This window comes from Mycteria americana, chromosome 1 (assembly GCF_035582795.1).
Source record: "Mycteria americana isolate JAX WOST 10 ecotype Jacksonville Zoo and Gardens chromosome 1, USCA_MyAme_1.0, whole genome shotgun sequence".
Taxonomy (NCBI): Eukaryota; Metazoa; Chordata; class Aves; order Ciconiiformes; family Ciconiidae; genus Mycteria; species Mycteria americana.
The window spans coordinates 121164161-121179506 of NC_134365.1; the positions used below are offsets into that span (position 1 = coordinate 121164161).

General features: G+C 53.5%; 1 protein-coding gene across 1 annotated transcript in view; it reads left to right on the forward strand.

The window, feature by feature from the left end:
• The first annotated feature begins 417 nt into the window (after positions 1–417).
• Positions 418–15346, forward strand: part of SIM2 (SIM bHLH transcription factor 2) — a 59148-nt gene continuing 44219 nt past the window's right edge. The window contains exons 1-3 of the mRNA XM_075518481.1: positions 418–763; positions 9978–10060; positions 13020–13109. Of these exons, the coding sequence (XP_075374596.1) occupies positions 589–763; positions 9978–10060; positions 13020–13109 (348 nt within the window). The 5' untranslated portion in view covers positions 418–588. The remainder of the gene's footprint in view (positions 764–9977; positions 10061–13019; positions 13110–15346) is intronic.

Sequence of the window (15346 nt, forward strand, 5' to 3'; positions counted from 1 at the left end):
TTTCCTTTCCTTTTTTTTTTTTAAGAGACAAAGTGTCAAAAAATGGTTCAGCCTGCTTAGCCCGATGATTCCTCTCGAGGACGCTCTGTTTTTAATATTTTGTAATTATTATTTTTGGACGGGGAAGGATTGAGTAGAAGAAATCCTTCAGTGAAGGGAACCCAGTGCTTTGCTCCCCGTTGAGGAGAAGATCCGACTCCAGCTGCAGGCAGAGGACCGTGGCTCGTGTAGGTCTTTCAGTCTCGGTTTCGAAGCGCTAGATACCGAAGGGTCAGAGCAGAACTGCCTTCTCCCGAGCGGCTTGCCTGTCGTGGTTGTGGCTCAGAGATCGCCTCCCCCCTCCTCGCACCATTTCTGTCGGTGTTGTTTTTGTTTGGTTGGTTTGGCTTTTTTTTCCTCCCCTTTTCCCCTTTTTTTCTCCCCTTTTAATTTTTTTATTATTATTATTATTTGATTTGATTTGGGTGAATTCCCTCCCTCCCTTCCTTAAACGAAAATACTAACTCCGAAGCCGAAATCCATGCCCCCTGCAATTCGGAAGAATCGGGTCTAATATGCCAGTGTCATCTTCGCCTTGCAGTAGTCGCGATGAAGGAAAAATCCAAGAACGCGGCAAAGACTAGACGGGAAAAAGAAAATGGAGAATTCTACGAACTGGCCAAACTCCTGCCCCTGCCCTCGGCCATCACCTCCCAGCTGGACAAGGCGTCCATCATCCGCCTCACCACCAGCTACCTGAAAATGCGAGCCGTCTTCCCCGAAGGTAACCACCCCGGGGCTCCCCGGGAGGGGCCGTCCGCCTCCCGCCCGGCCCGCACAGGAGGGACGGGGCAGCACTGCGGCCCGAAAGGTGGGGGGGGGCACATACCCCGAGAGGAGCCCGCATCGCCTCTACGTCCTGGGAGGAAGGGGGGTGTTTGCAGGGGTCCCAGCCCCGGGTGGCAAACGAGGGGCGAGGGAGGGAAAAGCCGCCGGGGGTGGAGAGGAGCCCGCTTGCCAGGGAAGAGGAGCGAAAGCCAAGGCTTGCCGCGGGGCTGGCGTGCGGAGGGCGGGCTGCAAGTAGCAGCTCTGGTCTTGTGAGGCCTAAAGACGAAAACAGGTCGCCGCGGCCACGCGTAGGAAGACGAGCCCCCCGGGAGCCGCGCCCGGCGGTGCGGGCTGCGCGGGGACCCCGGCCGGCGGCTGCGCCGGGCGGGCGGCGGAGCGGGGGCGGGCAGCCCGGCCGGCGGCGGAGGGGCAGAGCCGTCCGGTTAATCTCCCCTTCTCCCCCCTCCTCCTTTGCTGCCGGTTCACCTCCGTCTGCTCGGGGGGACCGTCCCGAAGAGAGCGGGCTCCGCTCCTCTCCGCCGTGCCCGGTGTCTGCGGCCGCGGGAGGCAGCCGCCCCGGCCCCCAGGGGAGGCCCCTCGGCACGGCGCTCCTGCCGGTGCCCAGGCACGGCCTGGGGGGAAAAGAAACAGTGTGGGTGTTATTGTTATTTTGGTTCGGTTGGAGTTTTCTGGAGGTAGGGAAGAGGACTGGGAAATAAGGCGCGGCAGCTTCGCAGAGAAGCCCTCCGCCTTCTCCTGGGGCCGGGGAGAGCGGGGAGGGCCAGTCCGAGCCCAACCTGCCCCCGAGCGGGTCCGGGACTCCGCTGCCCCCCGGCCGGGGCCGTGCGGGGCGGTGAGCACCGGTGGCCCCGCAGCTCTTCTCGGAGGCACGCAGCAACGAGGCCTGACACCGCTCTCCCCTTCCCCCGGGGTTTGGTAGCCCCCCGCCCCCGCCATCCTCGCACCTACACCCCGAGCGCCGAAAGGACGCGGGGTTGGGGCCGCTTTGGGCGAGGGGAGGCAGCCGGCCGGCACCCGTGGGGAGCCGTCGGCCGCCCGTCCTTTCCGTGCCGCCGCTGAGCTGATGGGAGGCGTGAAACGAAACGCTGGTTAGTGTCTGCGGGTGGCTAAATAAAGCCCGGCTCCCCGCTTTGTCATTTGTTTGTGCCTCTCCGGGCGAGGGGGGGTGAAGGAATTAGCGAATTCCGGAGCGGAAGGTCTGCTCTCCATCGCGGTTTCTAAGGAGCTTTATTAAAAGCCTGCAAATAAAAATAAAAATAAAAATAAAAATAAAAATAAAAATAAAAATAAAAATAAAAATAAAAATAAAAATAAAAATAAAAATAAAAATAAAAATAAGGGGTGGGCGGAAAAAAACCCACCCCCAAACCGAGAAAAGCTTACCGTTATGGCCATCTAATTCAGTAATTTCGAGAGCAAATACTAGCAGTGCTACGGAAAGCCAGGGCTCCTTTAGCGTGCGCTCCCGAAGCACGCCGAGTTAGCGGAGCAAGGGGAAGCGAGGCGTTGCTCCGCTGCAATTTCCAGCCGTTATCCCCCATCGGGAAATTTCCCGATGAGAAATAGCGCGTCGTAATTTCGGGGGGCCGCTTGCCGGCCCTTGCTGGGGAACGTGCCCCCGAATGGCTTTGATTTTGGAGGGAAGAAAAGTGGCACGTTTCGAGATGCTGCTGAATGTGTCCCTGCTTTTCCGGCCCTACTGATCCTCAAGAGCAACAAGACGACCCTGAGAGCAGGTTTATACCCACAGCTCGGGTGTGTTTTATGTGTCTGTCTTCCTTAAACAGGCCGGGCGTGCGCTTCCGCACACTCTGCTTATTAAGAGCAACGTTTAAATGCATACAGCGAATTCCTGATCTTTCATCGTCTTAAGTACGGATGGAAATACGGTTAAAACCAAGGCTTTGCATCCAGGGATGACGGGCCGGGGGAATAACCGCCTCCGGTTCCCGAGCCGGGCGTTTAGTGCCTGGGAGGGTGGAGGGCAGAGGGGGGACCCGGAGAGAGGCGGCCGCGGGCAGTGCCCGCTCCCCCGCCGGCTGCAGTAGGGCGTTTGGTGCCCGGCGGGGGGGGCTGCCCGACGGCACACGGCCCCGCGTTGCCCCTCTCTTCGCTTTCCCTCGGGATTTGTGTGCGGAAGGAGGGGAGTGGGGTCCTCTCTCCCCCCATACCCGGCTGGTGATTTCCAGTTGGCTTTACTGGGAGGGAAGCCCCACCGCCCGAGAGGGCTGCCCGGCATGGCATCTTAAGTTCTGTGGGCGGCAAGACCCGGGGAAAGCACCCCTTCGAGCGTGCTGGACCGATGGTTGGGGGGCACCCACCTCTGAGGTCCTGGGGCTTGAAATGGAGGTGGGCATGTAACAGGCCCGCTCGCCACTCGCCGGCCTCTGCGCCCGGGGCAGTGGGAGCCGCTCCACCCGCGCTCCCCCAGGAGTCGCCCCCGAAGCGGCTGCCGTCGCGGGTCCAGCGCCCCGGGCCGCCCCGGCTGCCCCGGCCAGCACCGAGGCATCACCCCCGTAAGGCTCAAGGCAGTTTACTTCTTCCAGCCCGCGGTGGCAGGGGGGGCCTGAGACGCCTCCAGCATGCGTGCTAGGCCCGGGGTAGCTGCAGCCAGAGTGATCAGAAATGTTGTCCAGCTATAAAACTGGCTTCCAGCTCTGTCTAGACTGGAGGGGAAGAGAGAGAGAGAGGGCTGTGTTTTTAAAAACTCCGGTGGATGGCTTCCCCCACCCACTTTATTTCCAGAGCGAGCTGACACATAGTTCAGGCAAAGTTTGAGACCCTCACCGAGGTATCTGATCCCAGCGCTTCGACAGGCCTTGTAAGGGGGTTCAGACAGGTCTCCCCCTGCTCGCCCCAGCCAGGGTTTTCCCGAAGATGCACATTTTGGCCTGAACTCACAGATCCCCCCACGGAGGCGCCCGATCAGGCTCAAAGAAGTGAGAGTGAAAGGAGATTTATATTCCAGCTCCTTTCTCCTCTCAAAGTGCGAGCCCTGGAAGGCACAATTTTGTGCTCCAGTATCACAGATTTTGCCGTGCAGTTTCACTCTGACCTTAGGATTCATGAATTAAAGTCCAGGAGACAGCAGCCTACAGCCTCCCCCGCGCTCCTGCTCTGTAAGATCGTCTTCTCTTGTGTTTTGATTTTTTGCCAAGGCATTTATTACTGTAGAACAAAAATACACCACGGGACTTCTTCTGCCTTGACTGTCAGTATTTTTTTTTTCCTAAAAGTGAGCAAATGAAAGAAAAAGACGCGTGAAGAAATTGTGTTTAAAAACTGTGATTCTCTAACCCCCGTTATGGCAGACTGGTTAAACTGCGAGCCTCTCCCTCCCCCATCCCCAACGCAGTTTCCAAAACTGACTATAAAACTGCACATTTATGGATGTTTAAACAGGATGGGAACGAGCTAATTAATAAGTGACCTAAAAGATACTGTGCGCTATACAAAATAATCCGAATAAAATGACTCAGCGGTAGATTTAGACCTGTTCCTCACTCCGAGACGCAGACAATAGAAATTACTAGGAGCATACAGAGTTTTCAGTCCCTATTTAAACCTGGCCGCGAATGTATACTTTAAGAAAATCAAGGCGAACTGCAGCTATTTCATCTAATTTTCATACCCACTCGGAAGAGGTCCATTAATGAATTCAATAAATAAATAAAGCCCGAGCCGGCGGCGTGAGTAATCCCCTCTACGAAACCGTGCCTCTATTGTAATAACCGCTAATAGTGGCATTAAAGGTCCTACTAAAACAAGAGTGCCATTGGGGCTTCCCTGGAGCTGCGGGGCCGTTCCCAGGCGGCGGGAGCCGGCAGCCCTGGGTGCGGGACGGGCGGCGGCGGCGGGGTCACTGCCGTGGGAGCTGTGGCTCTGCCGGGACCTCGCTGTTTCTCGTGCGCCCGCTTTCGGGCCTCTTAACGTGATCTGGTGTTTCTGGCTCGCCGGGAAGAGCCGGGTTTGGGTTTGTCCGGCTGTCCTGGAGGACGTTGTTGTTGTTTTTTTTCTCTGGCACTTGCCATTTTCCTTTTTTCTTTTTTTCCTGTTTCTTTTTCTTTTCTTTTTTTTTAAAACTAAAGTCTTGATCTTTACGTCCGTCGCTCCCGTCGCCCAGCCCTCGGCCTCCTTTCCAGCCGGTGACACTGAAGCCCGGAGAGAGGAGGCGGGCGAGCCCCTACGCCTCCCCCGAAGTTAAGCTAACGCAGCCCTGCTCCTTCCCAAAGCGACCCCGGCGTGGGAGCCCCCCACCCTGGGCAGACGTTACCCCCGCCGGGGCCGGGGGCTCCCCGTCGGCTCCAGACCCGGCCCGGCCCCTCGGACCCGCCTGTCAAGCGGTGCCATCGTCTGTGCCGTCGGGGCTGAGACACCTCGACCCCCGCTGCAGCCGGGGCTTAGGGCAAGGTGTCGGCTCTGCCCCTCGCCCAGAGCCCCGCTGTCTCACGGGCTGACAGGCCGCCCCCTCCCCATCCAACCCTGGGCCTCGCCTGAACGAGGGAGCCAAAGCTAGACGGAGGGCAGGGGCCGCCTCCGCCCCGGCCCCGGCAGGAGCCGGGGCTGGCAGCTCGCCGTCCCCCCGGTAATTTCCCCGTTGCTCCCCTGGCCGAGGGAGGCACAGCGGCGCTGGGGAACAATCCCCCAGGAGAGACGGCCCTGAAAATCCCGGCGCTTGTAGTTGACCCAGGTTGCTTGTGAAGGATGGCTATTGAATAACGCGGGGGGACCATGCGCTCCGGGGGAGCCGGGGAACAATACACTAGACACAAAGGAAATACTCCAAGTAACAGGGCAATCCGATACTTAACATAATACATCGCTAAGTAATTCTTTTAGCAGAATCCCAAGCAGAAAAGCTACCGGGCTTTCAAATGTGTGTGTGTGTGTACAAATTCATATATTTGGAGAGCAAAGGCGGGAGTTGTTCCCAAATATTTCTAGATCTTATTACAGTTTAACTCACCCCCCCTCCCTGGAAACCAGGAAATGGTACGAAGTGAATGTTGAGGTACTTTGAAAAACAGCCAGAGACGTCAAAAGACGGTGGGGGGGAAATCGTGCCCGGGTTTGCCGAAGGGAGGGGGGCGCGTTCGGATGAGAACCCCCGCGTGTCTCAGCGGTGAAACAGCACGTACTTCGGGGAGCCTGTGCAAAACCCCCTTCTCTCCCTGGGACGCCGGTGTCGGAGCCGAACCTGCCGCCCGGTGCCCGGAGAGGCACTGGCGAGCACAACTGCCATTAGGGCCGGTTATTTCCCCCTCAGCGTTGCCTGCCAGGCATCCCGCTGTGCCCGTCCTGCCCTCCCAGCACGGTCCCGGGACCGGCGGCCGTTACAGACACCAGTAAATAGAGGGCAAAAAAGGAGAGGGGCTCATCTCCTCCATGTTTGCCGACGGCGGGATGCCAGGAAAGAGGAGGTTGCGCCTGGGGCCGGCGAGTCACCCTCCTCGCAGGCAGCGCTTCGCCGTGCTAGCTCCTGCCCGCCGGGGCGGGCTCTGCCGCTGAGCCCGGCTCCGGCTCTCCGGGCTTTACGCTACCGGCAGCGCCCGGACTCGCCCCGAGCCGCTGGCTGTAGGCGATCCCCTACCCTCTAGCAGGGCAAAGGGGCTGCGCTCGGGGGACAGGCCACCCCCACGGGTGTCCGCAGCATTTGCAGGAAGGATGCGCCAGCTGCTCGCTTGCTCGCAGGGAAATCGCTCTCTGGGCCAGCGTCGCAGGTAATTCGTGCTGCTCTGGGGCATTTTTAAACGTTTCCTTCGAAATGACCCGTCCGGCAATGCACCGGCTGCACAGCCGGCCAGAGACCCGGCAGCCTTCCCCGCCCGGAGACCCCCTCCCGGCCGGGGCCACCCCAGCAAACTCTCGCCGCGTTTCAGCGATGTAGGAAACGCTCGCTTTGTATCGGCAGCTCTTTTGGCCTCGCTCCAGTCCAGTGAGTGAAAATGTGCGTTATTTACTGGCTGGGCAGGAGCAGCTCGTCTGGGTCTATTGCATCCATATGTTTACGGGACGTACGCTGCGCGTTTGCAAATCTCTCGGAAGACAAGTTAATGGGCGTTAGTCCTTTATCTGAACGTAAGGTTTCATTCGTTGCGTTTCCACCTTTAAAGCGATCTGCTGGTGGATTAAATGATAAAATCATCGGCTTTAAAATAAGCTTAGACGAATGCCAGGCTGATCCACCAAACGCGTTTACGTTTGATGCGAGTTCGCAATTGCAACTCCAATTTACAATTTCGAAGGGAACAAATCTGCGGAAGTGACTTTTTTTTTAGTCCGGGTTAGGAAAGAACCTCAAAAGTAGTGGAGATTTTGGGGATGCTGTGAAACCGTACCTGGCCAGCCGTGATGGACAGGACGGAGCGGATTTCCACGCACGGGTGCGGCAGAGGCAGGGTTCATTCTTGAAGAGCTTCTTCGTGAGTGCCTCAAAGAATAAAAACTCCTTCGGAAAGTTAGGGCTCGTTTCAGGACAGTTTTCACACCGCTACGCGTAACCCCCTTTGTAGGGATACAGTCCCCTGTTTCGAGATTTGCAATCAGTAAATCGAAATAAGAGCAAGCCGCGCAGCACAGGACTGACTCCGTCGGTTGCATTTGTTACCGCCTCGGGAAAGAGACTGCAGGATGTCTCTGCGATCCTCAACCTTTCCTCCCCGGGGCAAGCAGCGTTTCAAGAAAAAGAACATTTTGACGGGTCCCTGGAAGTTTAGGAGCCTTCTCCAAATTGCGAACTGGGAAAGGGCAGTAGAAAAGTGAGACTTTTCGTTTGGCTCTTCAAAGCAAATCTCTCAATGTATGGCCAAACACTTCTCGCAGCGAAGGGACGGTGTCCTTCCTCTACGCACACGAAAGCGCAGCCGCACACCGTGCATTTCTGCGGCGCGGTTTGGAGAGAGCCGCTGGGGCAGCCGGAGCGACTGACACGGGGCAGGGAGACGGACGCCTCTTCTTAGAACTGACCTCGGGCTCCGCTACTGCCTTGCGACGGCAGAGAGGAGGCGTCGGGGCCGGCCGAGGTCCCCCGTACCCTGCCTGGAGCTGGGAGCCGCAGGCTCCTTTGTGCTTGCCCGGCGGGAGCGGAGCGTGGGGCGAGGCTCCGCTGACACCGGGGCACCGGGAGGAGGCGAAAATTCGGGGGAAGGCACCGCGGGCAGCCGCGCTTCGCCACGCGTCCTCTCCGCCGCCCCCCGTTTCTCCAGTGGGAGATCCTGTCCACCCCAAGGGACGCCCCAAGAGCGGGCGGAAAAGCTCCCTTTTTTCCTAGAGCAGGGCTACCTGCGGACACTCGGCCAAAGGGTGCGCGGATCCGGGAGGGCTTCAGGCGGGACGTTTAGAAACACGCTCCAAAGCCGGAGCTTAGGGCAGGGCTTTCCACCTGGGTGTCAACTTCTTCTCCCTCCCGTAACGGAGCCGAGCGGGGCTCCCGCCGCAGCGGCCTTTGCCCCTGCAAGCTTGCGGCGGGAGGTTTCTTTGAAAGCACCTGGTCGGTGAGAGGGCACCGGAGGAAACCGCGGCGCTCGGTTTCACGGCTGCACATCAGTTTGCAGCGACACTGAAGGCTGCCCGGGCTGAAGGGTGCAGGGCTGTGCTTCCATCGCACGCGTGTGCGCCCACGCGAAACGCTACAGACGGGACCCCCGCTGGCCCCGGGCGCAGCGAGCCAGGGCGCTTGTGAAGTCCGTGTCGCCGCGCCCCGGCCGCCGGCACCCCCGGGCTGGCAGCACCGAGCATCCCCGCCTTTCACCCGCCACCGGCCCTTCCGCAGCGCCTCTCGGAGGCAGGGAAGCAGTGGCAGGAACACCCTTAGGGCTCCGTGGCCTCTCAGAAGCGGTGCTGTAGCCCCGAGGGCTTAAGCCTTCTTTTCTCGCCTTTCTCTCCAAAAAGGAGGCATTAAATGGATGTGGTCCCGCACCCTTCCCCCCCACCCCCCCATCTATGCGCTCTTGGGGGCAATGGCGCGCCGCAGAGCCTGCCATCCGGTGCCGACACGAGTCTTCAGCTCTTCGGGTGGCACGGGTAGTGGTCTCGGCTCCACCACGGAGCTGGTGCAAGCCTTCTTTGCATGGAGGAAGTGAAAAACAAACAAACCAACCAACCAACTAACCCCGGACCAGCCTCCCCCCGCCGCCCCAAGCCCCCCACAACACAGCTCCGTCAATAACCTTTCGCTGTCACCAAGGCAGTGCCGGGCGCACGGGCTCCCCCAGCCCGCCGGGCAGCGCTCGGGCGGAGCGGCGGGGCCCGGTCGGACCTGTCGGGTCAGCGGGGCCGGAGCTCGGCCGGGGCTGGACCGGCCGCGGGCGGGGGCGGGGGGAGCGAAGCTGTGCAATCGCGCCGGCAGATTGCTCGGTCCCGTCCGTGCGCAGGTGAAGAGGCCGTCGGGGCAGTTTCTCCCCGACTGAGCTCCGGCCCTCTTTAACCTCCTCAGCCCCCTCCCCAGCCGGGACCCGCCTTGGCCAGCGTGGGGGTCGTCGGCACCGGCACCCCCGCCCAAGCCACGGTAGCGGGGGCGGGGGGCCGCGCCGGGCAGGCCCGCGGCCGGGTGACAGGGGCCGTCCTGCCGCACCTCCCGCGGGGAGCACGCGTGGCCGGGGCAGTAATTGAAGACAGGCGAGTGTCTCGCAGCTCCTAGTGCCTTCTGTCTGGGAACCCCCCGCCGGGCGCCAAGTGCCCCGGGCTGTGCCTGGCAGGTCTGCGGGCAGCCCGGGTGCTCCGCGCCTGCCTCCGCGGCGGCTCGTCCCTCGGGTCCTCAGTGTGTGGCCAGTCTTCCCTCAACCCGGCCGCGGGGGGGAAGGGGGGACGGGCACGGTGCTGCTGGCAGGACGGTGCCGGCGTGGCGGGCGGGGGGAAGCGGCTGGGGCAGGCGCCTTCCTCGGGGCGCGCTGGAGGTCGGGTGGCTCTCTGGGGAGGGAGAAAGTGCATCCGCGGGAACGACCTCGCCGGGACCTCCAGAGAAGGAGCAATTCCCTTCCCACGCGTGTATGTAGAAGGGACTCAGCCTTTCCCACTTCCCGAGCCCCCACGTCGCTGCCCGGGAGAAGCGGGGAGAACAGGCGGGTTGCGGGCAGTGCGTGTCCCGCCGGGGAGGCAGGGCGGGCCCGGCTCCGCTTCCCGCTCTAACCAGCTCCTTGGTTCCCTTGCAGGTCTGGGCGACGCCTGGGGACAGCCGAGCAGGATAGGGCCCTTGGATAACGTGGCCAAGGAGCTCGGATCCCATTTGCTTCAGGTAGTGGACGCCTTCCTCCCTCTCGTACGCGCTGCGCATCGGAAGCCTGGTGTTGCGGTGCGATCAACCTCCCGCCTCTCCTCCTCCTCCTCTTCCTCCTCTCCCCCGCACCGCCAGAGGAGCCTGGGCGAAGCCTTCCTCTCAGTCCCGAGCTTCACACCGGCCGGAAGGGGAGAAAACCCGAGACACCAACCACTTCCATTTTTTTGTTTTGTTCTCGCCTTTGGTACCAGTAGAAGTACCAGCTCAGCGTGGCACTAATCGGCTCTCTGTGCACGCAAAGCCTCTCCCGGCCGTAAAAGCCACAATCAGACGCCCCAGAGCTGCTGGGGGTGTCCCGCAGGCAGCCCCCGGCGAGCGGCAGCGGGGAGCGCGTTTAGGCTGTAGGGGTGCCGGACATCGGGGATCGTCGTTCTCCGCCGGTGACTCGGGAGGGGAAACCCGTAAGGGATCACAGGGCTCCCGAGGCGGGGGGTGAACATCTGGATTAGATCTCCCGTGGACGTTAGCACCTGAAAATACCGTTGTTCACAATCCCGTTGATCTGCTCTGGAATTCCTCTGAATTCCCCCCGCGTAGGAGAGTTTAGGAAGTCGTAGCTGGGGCGTGTGTGCCAGCCGGAGGAAAAAAAAAATAATTACGTTTAGCTCCATTTTTTTATATGTGAACTTAATACAGCAAGGGTTTTTCTCCCCCGATTTTAAAGGCCTAGTAAACCGTAATCATTTAACGGCCGTTTTTATTGTGGGAGGTTAATTCCTGGTCACAGAGCTGGAGCTGTTTTAACTGTTCGCTCGGGTTGGGGATAAAAAAACCTCAACAGAAACTCTGTTCGGGGTCTGTGGCCGCTTCCCCCCGCCGAGTCGCCAGGAGGACTCGCCCACCTTTGTCCCCGCTAGCCGGTGGCGTTCGGGGCGAGCCCCGGCCCTTGGCCCCCGCGCCCGCCCCCCGCCTCGCGCCCCGGCCGTTGGCGGCGGCCGGAGGGCCGTGTGCAGCCCCCTCAGGTAGCTGCCGTTCTCCCCAGGCTCAAGCAAGCCGCGTACTCCGGGCGAGGTAAAGAAGCGGCAGGGTGGGCTAGTCGGGAAAGCTGTGCGAGGTCGTCCGACACTTGAAATGCCGTGCACAGTTAGTTACTGCAGCCCTGCAAAGTATCATCCGTTCTCCTGAAGTAAAAAGAAGTAAAAATCACGCCTTTCCGTAGCGTGATTTGAAGCATGCGTTACTGACCGCATATAGTAGGTGGAAATTGGTAAAGTTCAAAATTATCTCATGTGGAGGTATTTCTAGGCTTGAAAATTCTGTTTTAAGTAGCTGATGTACTATCAGCTGTTTCTAGGTCTACCTAGAAAATACATATCTAGTTATATAATAAAAATCATTGTTACACTTGCTCCTCCTCCCCGTCAGCTATTTCACATTCTGTCTGGCATTAAATGAACTTAAGTAACATTATATGCTAATCACCTGTAATACTCATTTTACAGTTCAGTTATTTCTGAATTATGAATGCTTAACATTTTAATAAACCCACATTTACTGTAAACTTTTTTTAAGGGTTCTTAGACTGAAACCTTACATGTGAAGTTTCAGCTTCAATATGCTTTTCTGTGTAGGAAGGTTAGGGACCTACGGCACCATATAATGCAGTAATGGAAGCATTGACACGGTTTTAGTTATGATACTGGGCAGGGCGATCGCAAGATGACAGTGTTTAAAAGCAAAGTTATGGCTAAGGATGCAATAATTTATTTCCCATTTTAATACTTCTACAAAATTTAATTTATGTTCCAAAGAAAAAGAAAAAAAAGTAAAAGCAAAGAGTAATCTGGTTTCAATTACATGCTGTAGAATCGTTAGCAGGCCAGAGAATAATGTGGAATATTTTCTTATTGTGGCAGCACTGTAAGAACATGAAGCATACAGGATTTTATTGCTTCTCTCCTGGTTCAGTAACTTAAAAGATGAATTAAAATAGGCGTTTGTTTTATCTGTGTACTGTAAATTTTTTTTTTCTATTCCACATATGTTTTCCAATGATGTTCATATGTATGTGTTGATCAAGGCTTCCTAAACTGATTAGAGATAATGGATACTTTTTGACTGAGAATATCAGATACTTTTGAAAAAATGCCTCAAATTGGGCACTGAAGAATCAAGGTAGCCCCAAACCGATAGTTTGTATGTCCAAATTGTGGCCAGTTTTGGCTAACCTGTACCTTTTGCATCATATTATTTTTTCTTATATTAATGATATATGACTAAACTAAACTTTAGCTTTTACTCACACAAGTAGTATTTACCTTCCAGTCAATATCCTGTCAATAAGAATTTGTAGGATTGCACCTCAAGTTTGCATTATGTGTTACCGTTAGTCAAGATTCACAAACTGTAGGGATATAGCTTAATGAGCATAAATATCTCTCTTCAAGTGTGATAAAGTTTTGAATGCTGGTTTATTTTACTTTCTTTTCCTGAGTTTGCATAGTTACCTAGCAGACAGCCCTCTGTTCAGAAAGGCATTATTAAAAATATAGTCAAAGAAATTTAAAGCATTGCTTACGGTATCATTAAATATATTGCAAATAGCGGTAAGCTGTGTCTGCCAATTATACCATAAAAAATGGCTTGCATAGTACTAGACTTTCCCCTAAGTACCACATAGCTCAGGATTTGTACTAAGTACTAAAATAACCAGAATCAACAGGAGAATGTTAACTTAAAGTGAAGCAGTAAAGCTAGCATTTGTAGGGGGAATGAATTGGATTTCACAATGTGTGTATGTGTCATAGAGTTTGTAGGAACACCATCAGATAAAGGTTTCAGTTCCTTAAATTTTGCTGCTATTTGCTGCTGTTTAAGTTGGATAGCAATCTTCCTCCAAAAGGCTTCAAAATTTTTTTCACTGTAAATGCTTTAAACAGAGTGCTTGCTTTTTACCCTACATATTTCTTTTTTTCAGACTTTGGATGGCTTTGTTTTCGTGGTAGCATCAGATGGCAAAATAATGTACATCTCAGAAACAGCATCAGTACATCTTGGCTTATCTCAGGTATGAGTGATTTATTCCATCTACCTGTTAAATACAGGTACCGGATTTGGAACCTAACACTAGTATCTTGCCATGTATATAATGTCATTGTTTTTTTAGGGGTATTTGAAGCTTTGACTTTGTCCTCTGACAAATGGCCTTACTTAAATATTCGAGTTTCCTTTACTTACAACCACATCATGACTGTCTTTATATCTTTTCTTGTTCATTGTATTTTACTCCTCATTACCTTTAAGAAGGGTAATAAATAATATGATATTGCAAATTGCAGATATATACAGAGCTTGAAACCCAAACCTATAGCCTGTGTGGTAACGCTATACATCTGAAATAAAGTTTAGAATTCAAGTCTATATGTTTTAGATTGTGTAAGATATTGAGACTTGCTATGAAATAGAGAGGAAATCTGATGTGGAACATGAGTTTTATGGTAAATGTGCTTTAGGAAAAAAAGAAAAGGGGGGCAGATTTATGAGTGTTCACATGGAATTCAGGGTAGTTTTTCCTGAGTTTTTCCAGCTCAGTGGTCTTTTCAGTAAAGCGTTTTATATGGTTGTGATAGAACTCATAAAACTCAGTTTACTACTGTTCTGCACAAGAAGTATAAGGGGTTTTTTATTGTTTTTTTTCTTAGAAGGACATTTCTAATTTTTTGCCTTCTTGGGATAGGCACAAGGGCAAATAGCCTGAATTTATTGCAGAGTGCAAGTTTCCATACCTTTGTGTGCAAATGTATTACACAAATTCATTGGTAACACCTGACCTAAAGCTTGCCCAAGTCCAATAGAAAAACTCCTTATTAATTTCACTGGGCCCTGGATGAGACTTGCAAGAAACAGAACTGTTTCTTCAGAATCAGTTGCAGCTCAAACACTTCTCAGAGTTAAATAAAGTGAAATAAAGACTTAATAGCAGAGGAAAGAAAAATGAGGAGATGAAGGTGAGAGACCACAGGATGTTCTGAAAATGTCTGAGGAATATGCCCTGTGGCTATTCCAATAAACAGAGAAGGGCCTGAGTTGTGGAGATTATATGTGTACTTTAACTGTGGTAGTAACTAAGATTTTGATTGAAAAACTGTTAAGTTCTTTGGATGTGTGTTTATAATAGTGATATTAGAATTAACAGCTGTGAGAAAAAGTAGAATTCTAAATAGCTAGAAAAAGCAAGTATATCATCTCATAAACACCACTTCTAAATCAAAAGGCAACTACAATCCCTGTTTTTGTAATCTTTTTTAGAAAAAGTAATTTTGAGGATCAATATTCTGTGTGGATACTTTTTTTCTGCCAACTTTTAAAAACCTGTCCAGGGAACATTCTTAGTTCAAGCAGTTTGTTCAACTGAGTCTGTTACAGTATAGTATTAGTTGTTTCATGACATTTAATGCATGTTCAAATTACTTTGAATATTGCTTTGTTTTAGAATAAACTTTCCTAGAGAATGGCCATATTTTCTACTCTGAATCAACAGCATTATTAAAAGTTTTTCTCGCCCTAACTTTTGAAAAGATCCACCATGCTGCTGGCTGCTTAAAGAGATTCATTTAGTTAGTACAATTGTTCCAAAGCACTGAGTGTTCCCATCTGTCCTTGCTGAAGTAGAGTCTCATTGTCCTGGGCTGCTTGCTGTTTGGTAAGTGCTAACTGATCTTCCAGGTTTTGTCCAGAAATTGTTTCTTTCTTTTCTTTCTTTTTGAGGAATATCAAGCATCAGGTCTTGTAGGTCTCAGTATTATCCAGTCATCTGGTGAAATTAAAGAACTATGGGATCAGTAGGGTGCTAAATAGACTTGGCCACATTCAGGGAGAGGGGACTGAAAGCATCTCATACAGGCTTTAGTCATATTTAGCCTTCATGCCCTTACGGCCCTCTGCACAGACTGAATTCCATGTGCATTGCACATGTAAATATCTATAAACCCTTAGTGCAAGAGGTACCAAGGAAAAGTAGAGGATTTGGTCATATTGCTTATTGAAGTCAGTTTAATAAGCAAAATCACAAATATTTCACTTTAGCAGAGATTTGTAAATGAATGGGCTGTATCCTTGAACTCCCCAGAAAGTATAGATCAGAGAGGACAGAGGGATGTGAAATTTAAGGGCACGTTTTAGACTCTCAAAACACTAAGTGCTCCAGCAGTTTCACAGCACACAGTTTTTTATTTATAAATACAAAACCCCAGCTAAACAAGACAGTGATTTTTTTTCCCCTCTTTCCTCATACTGTTTTATCCT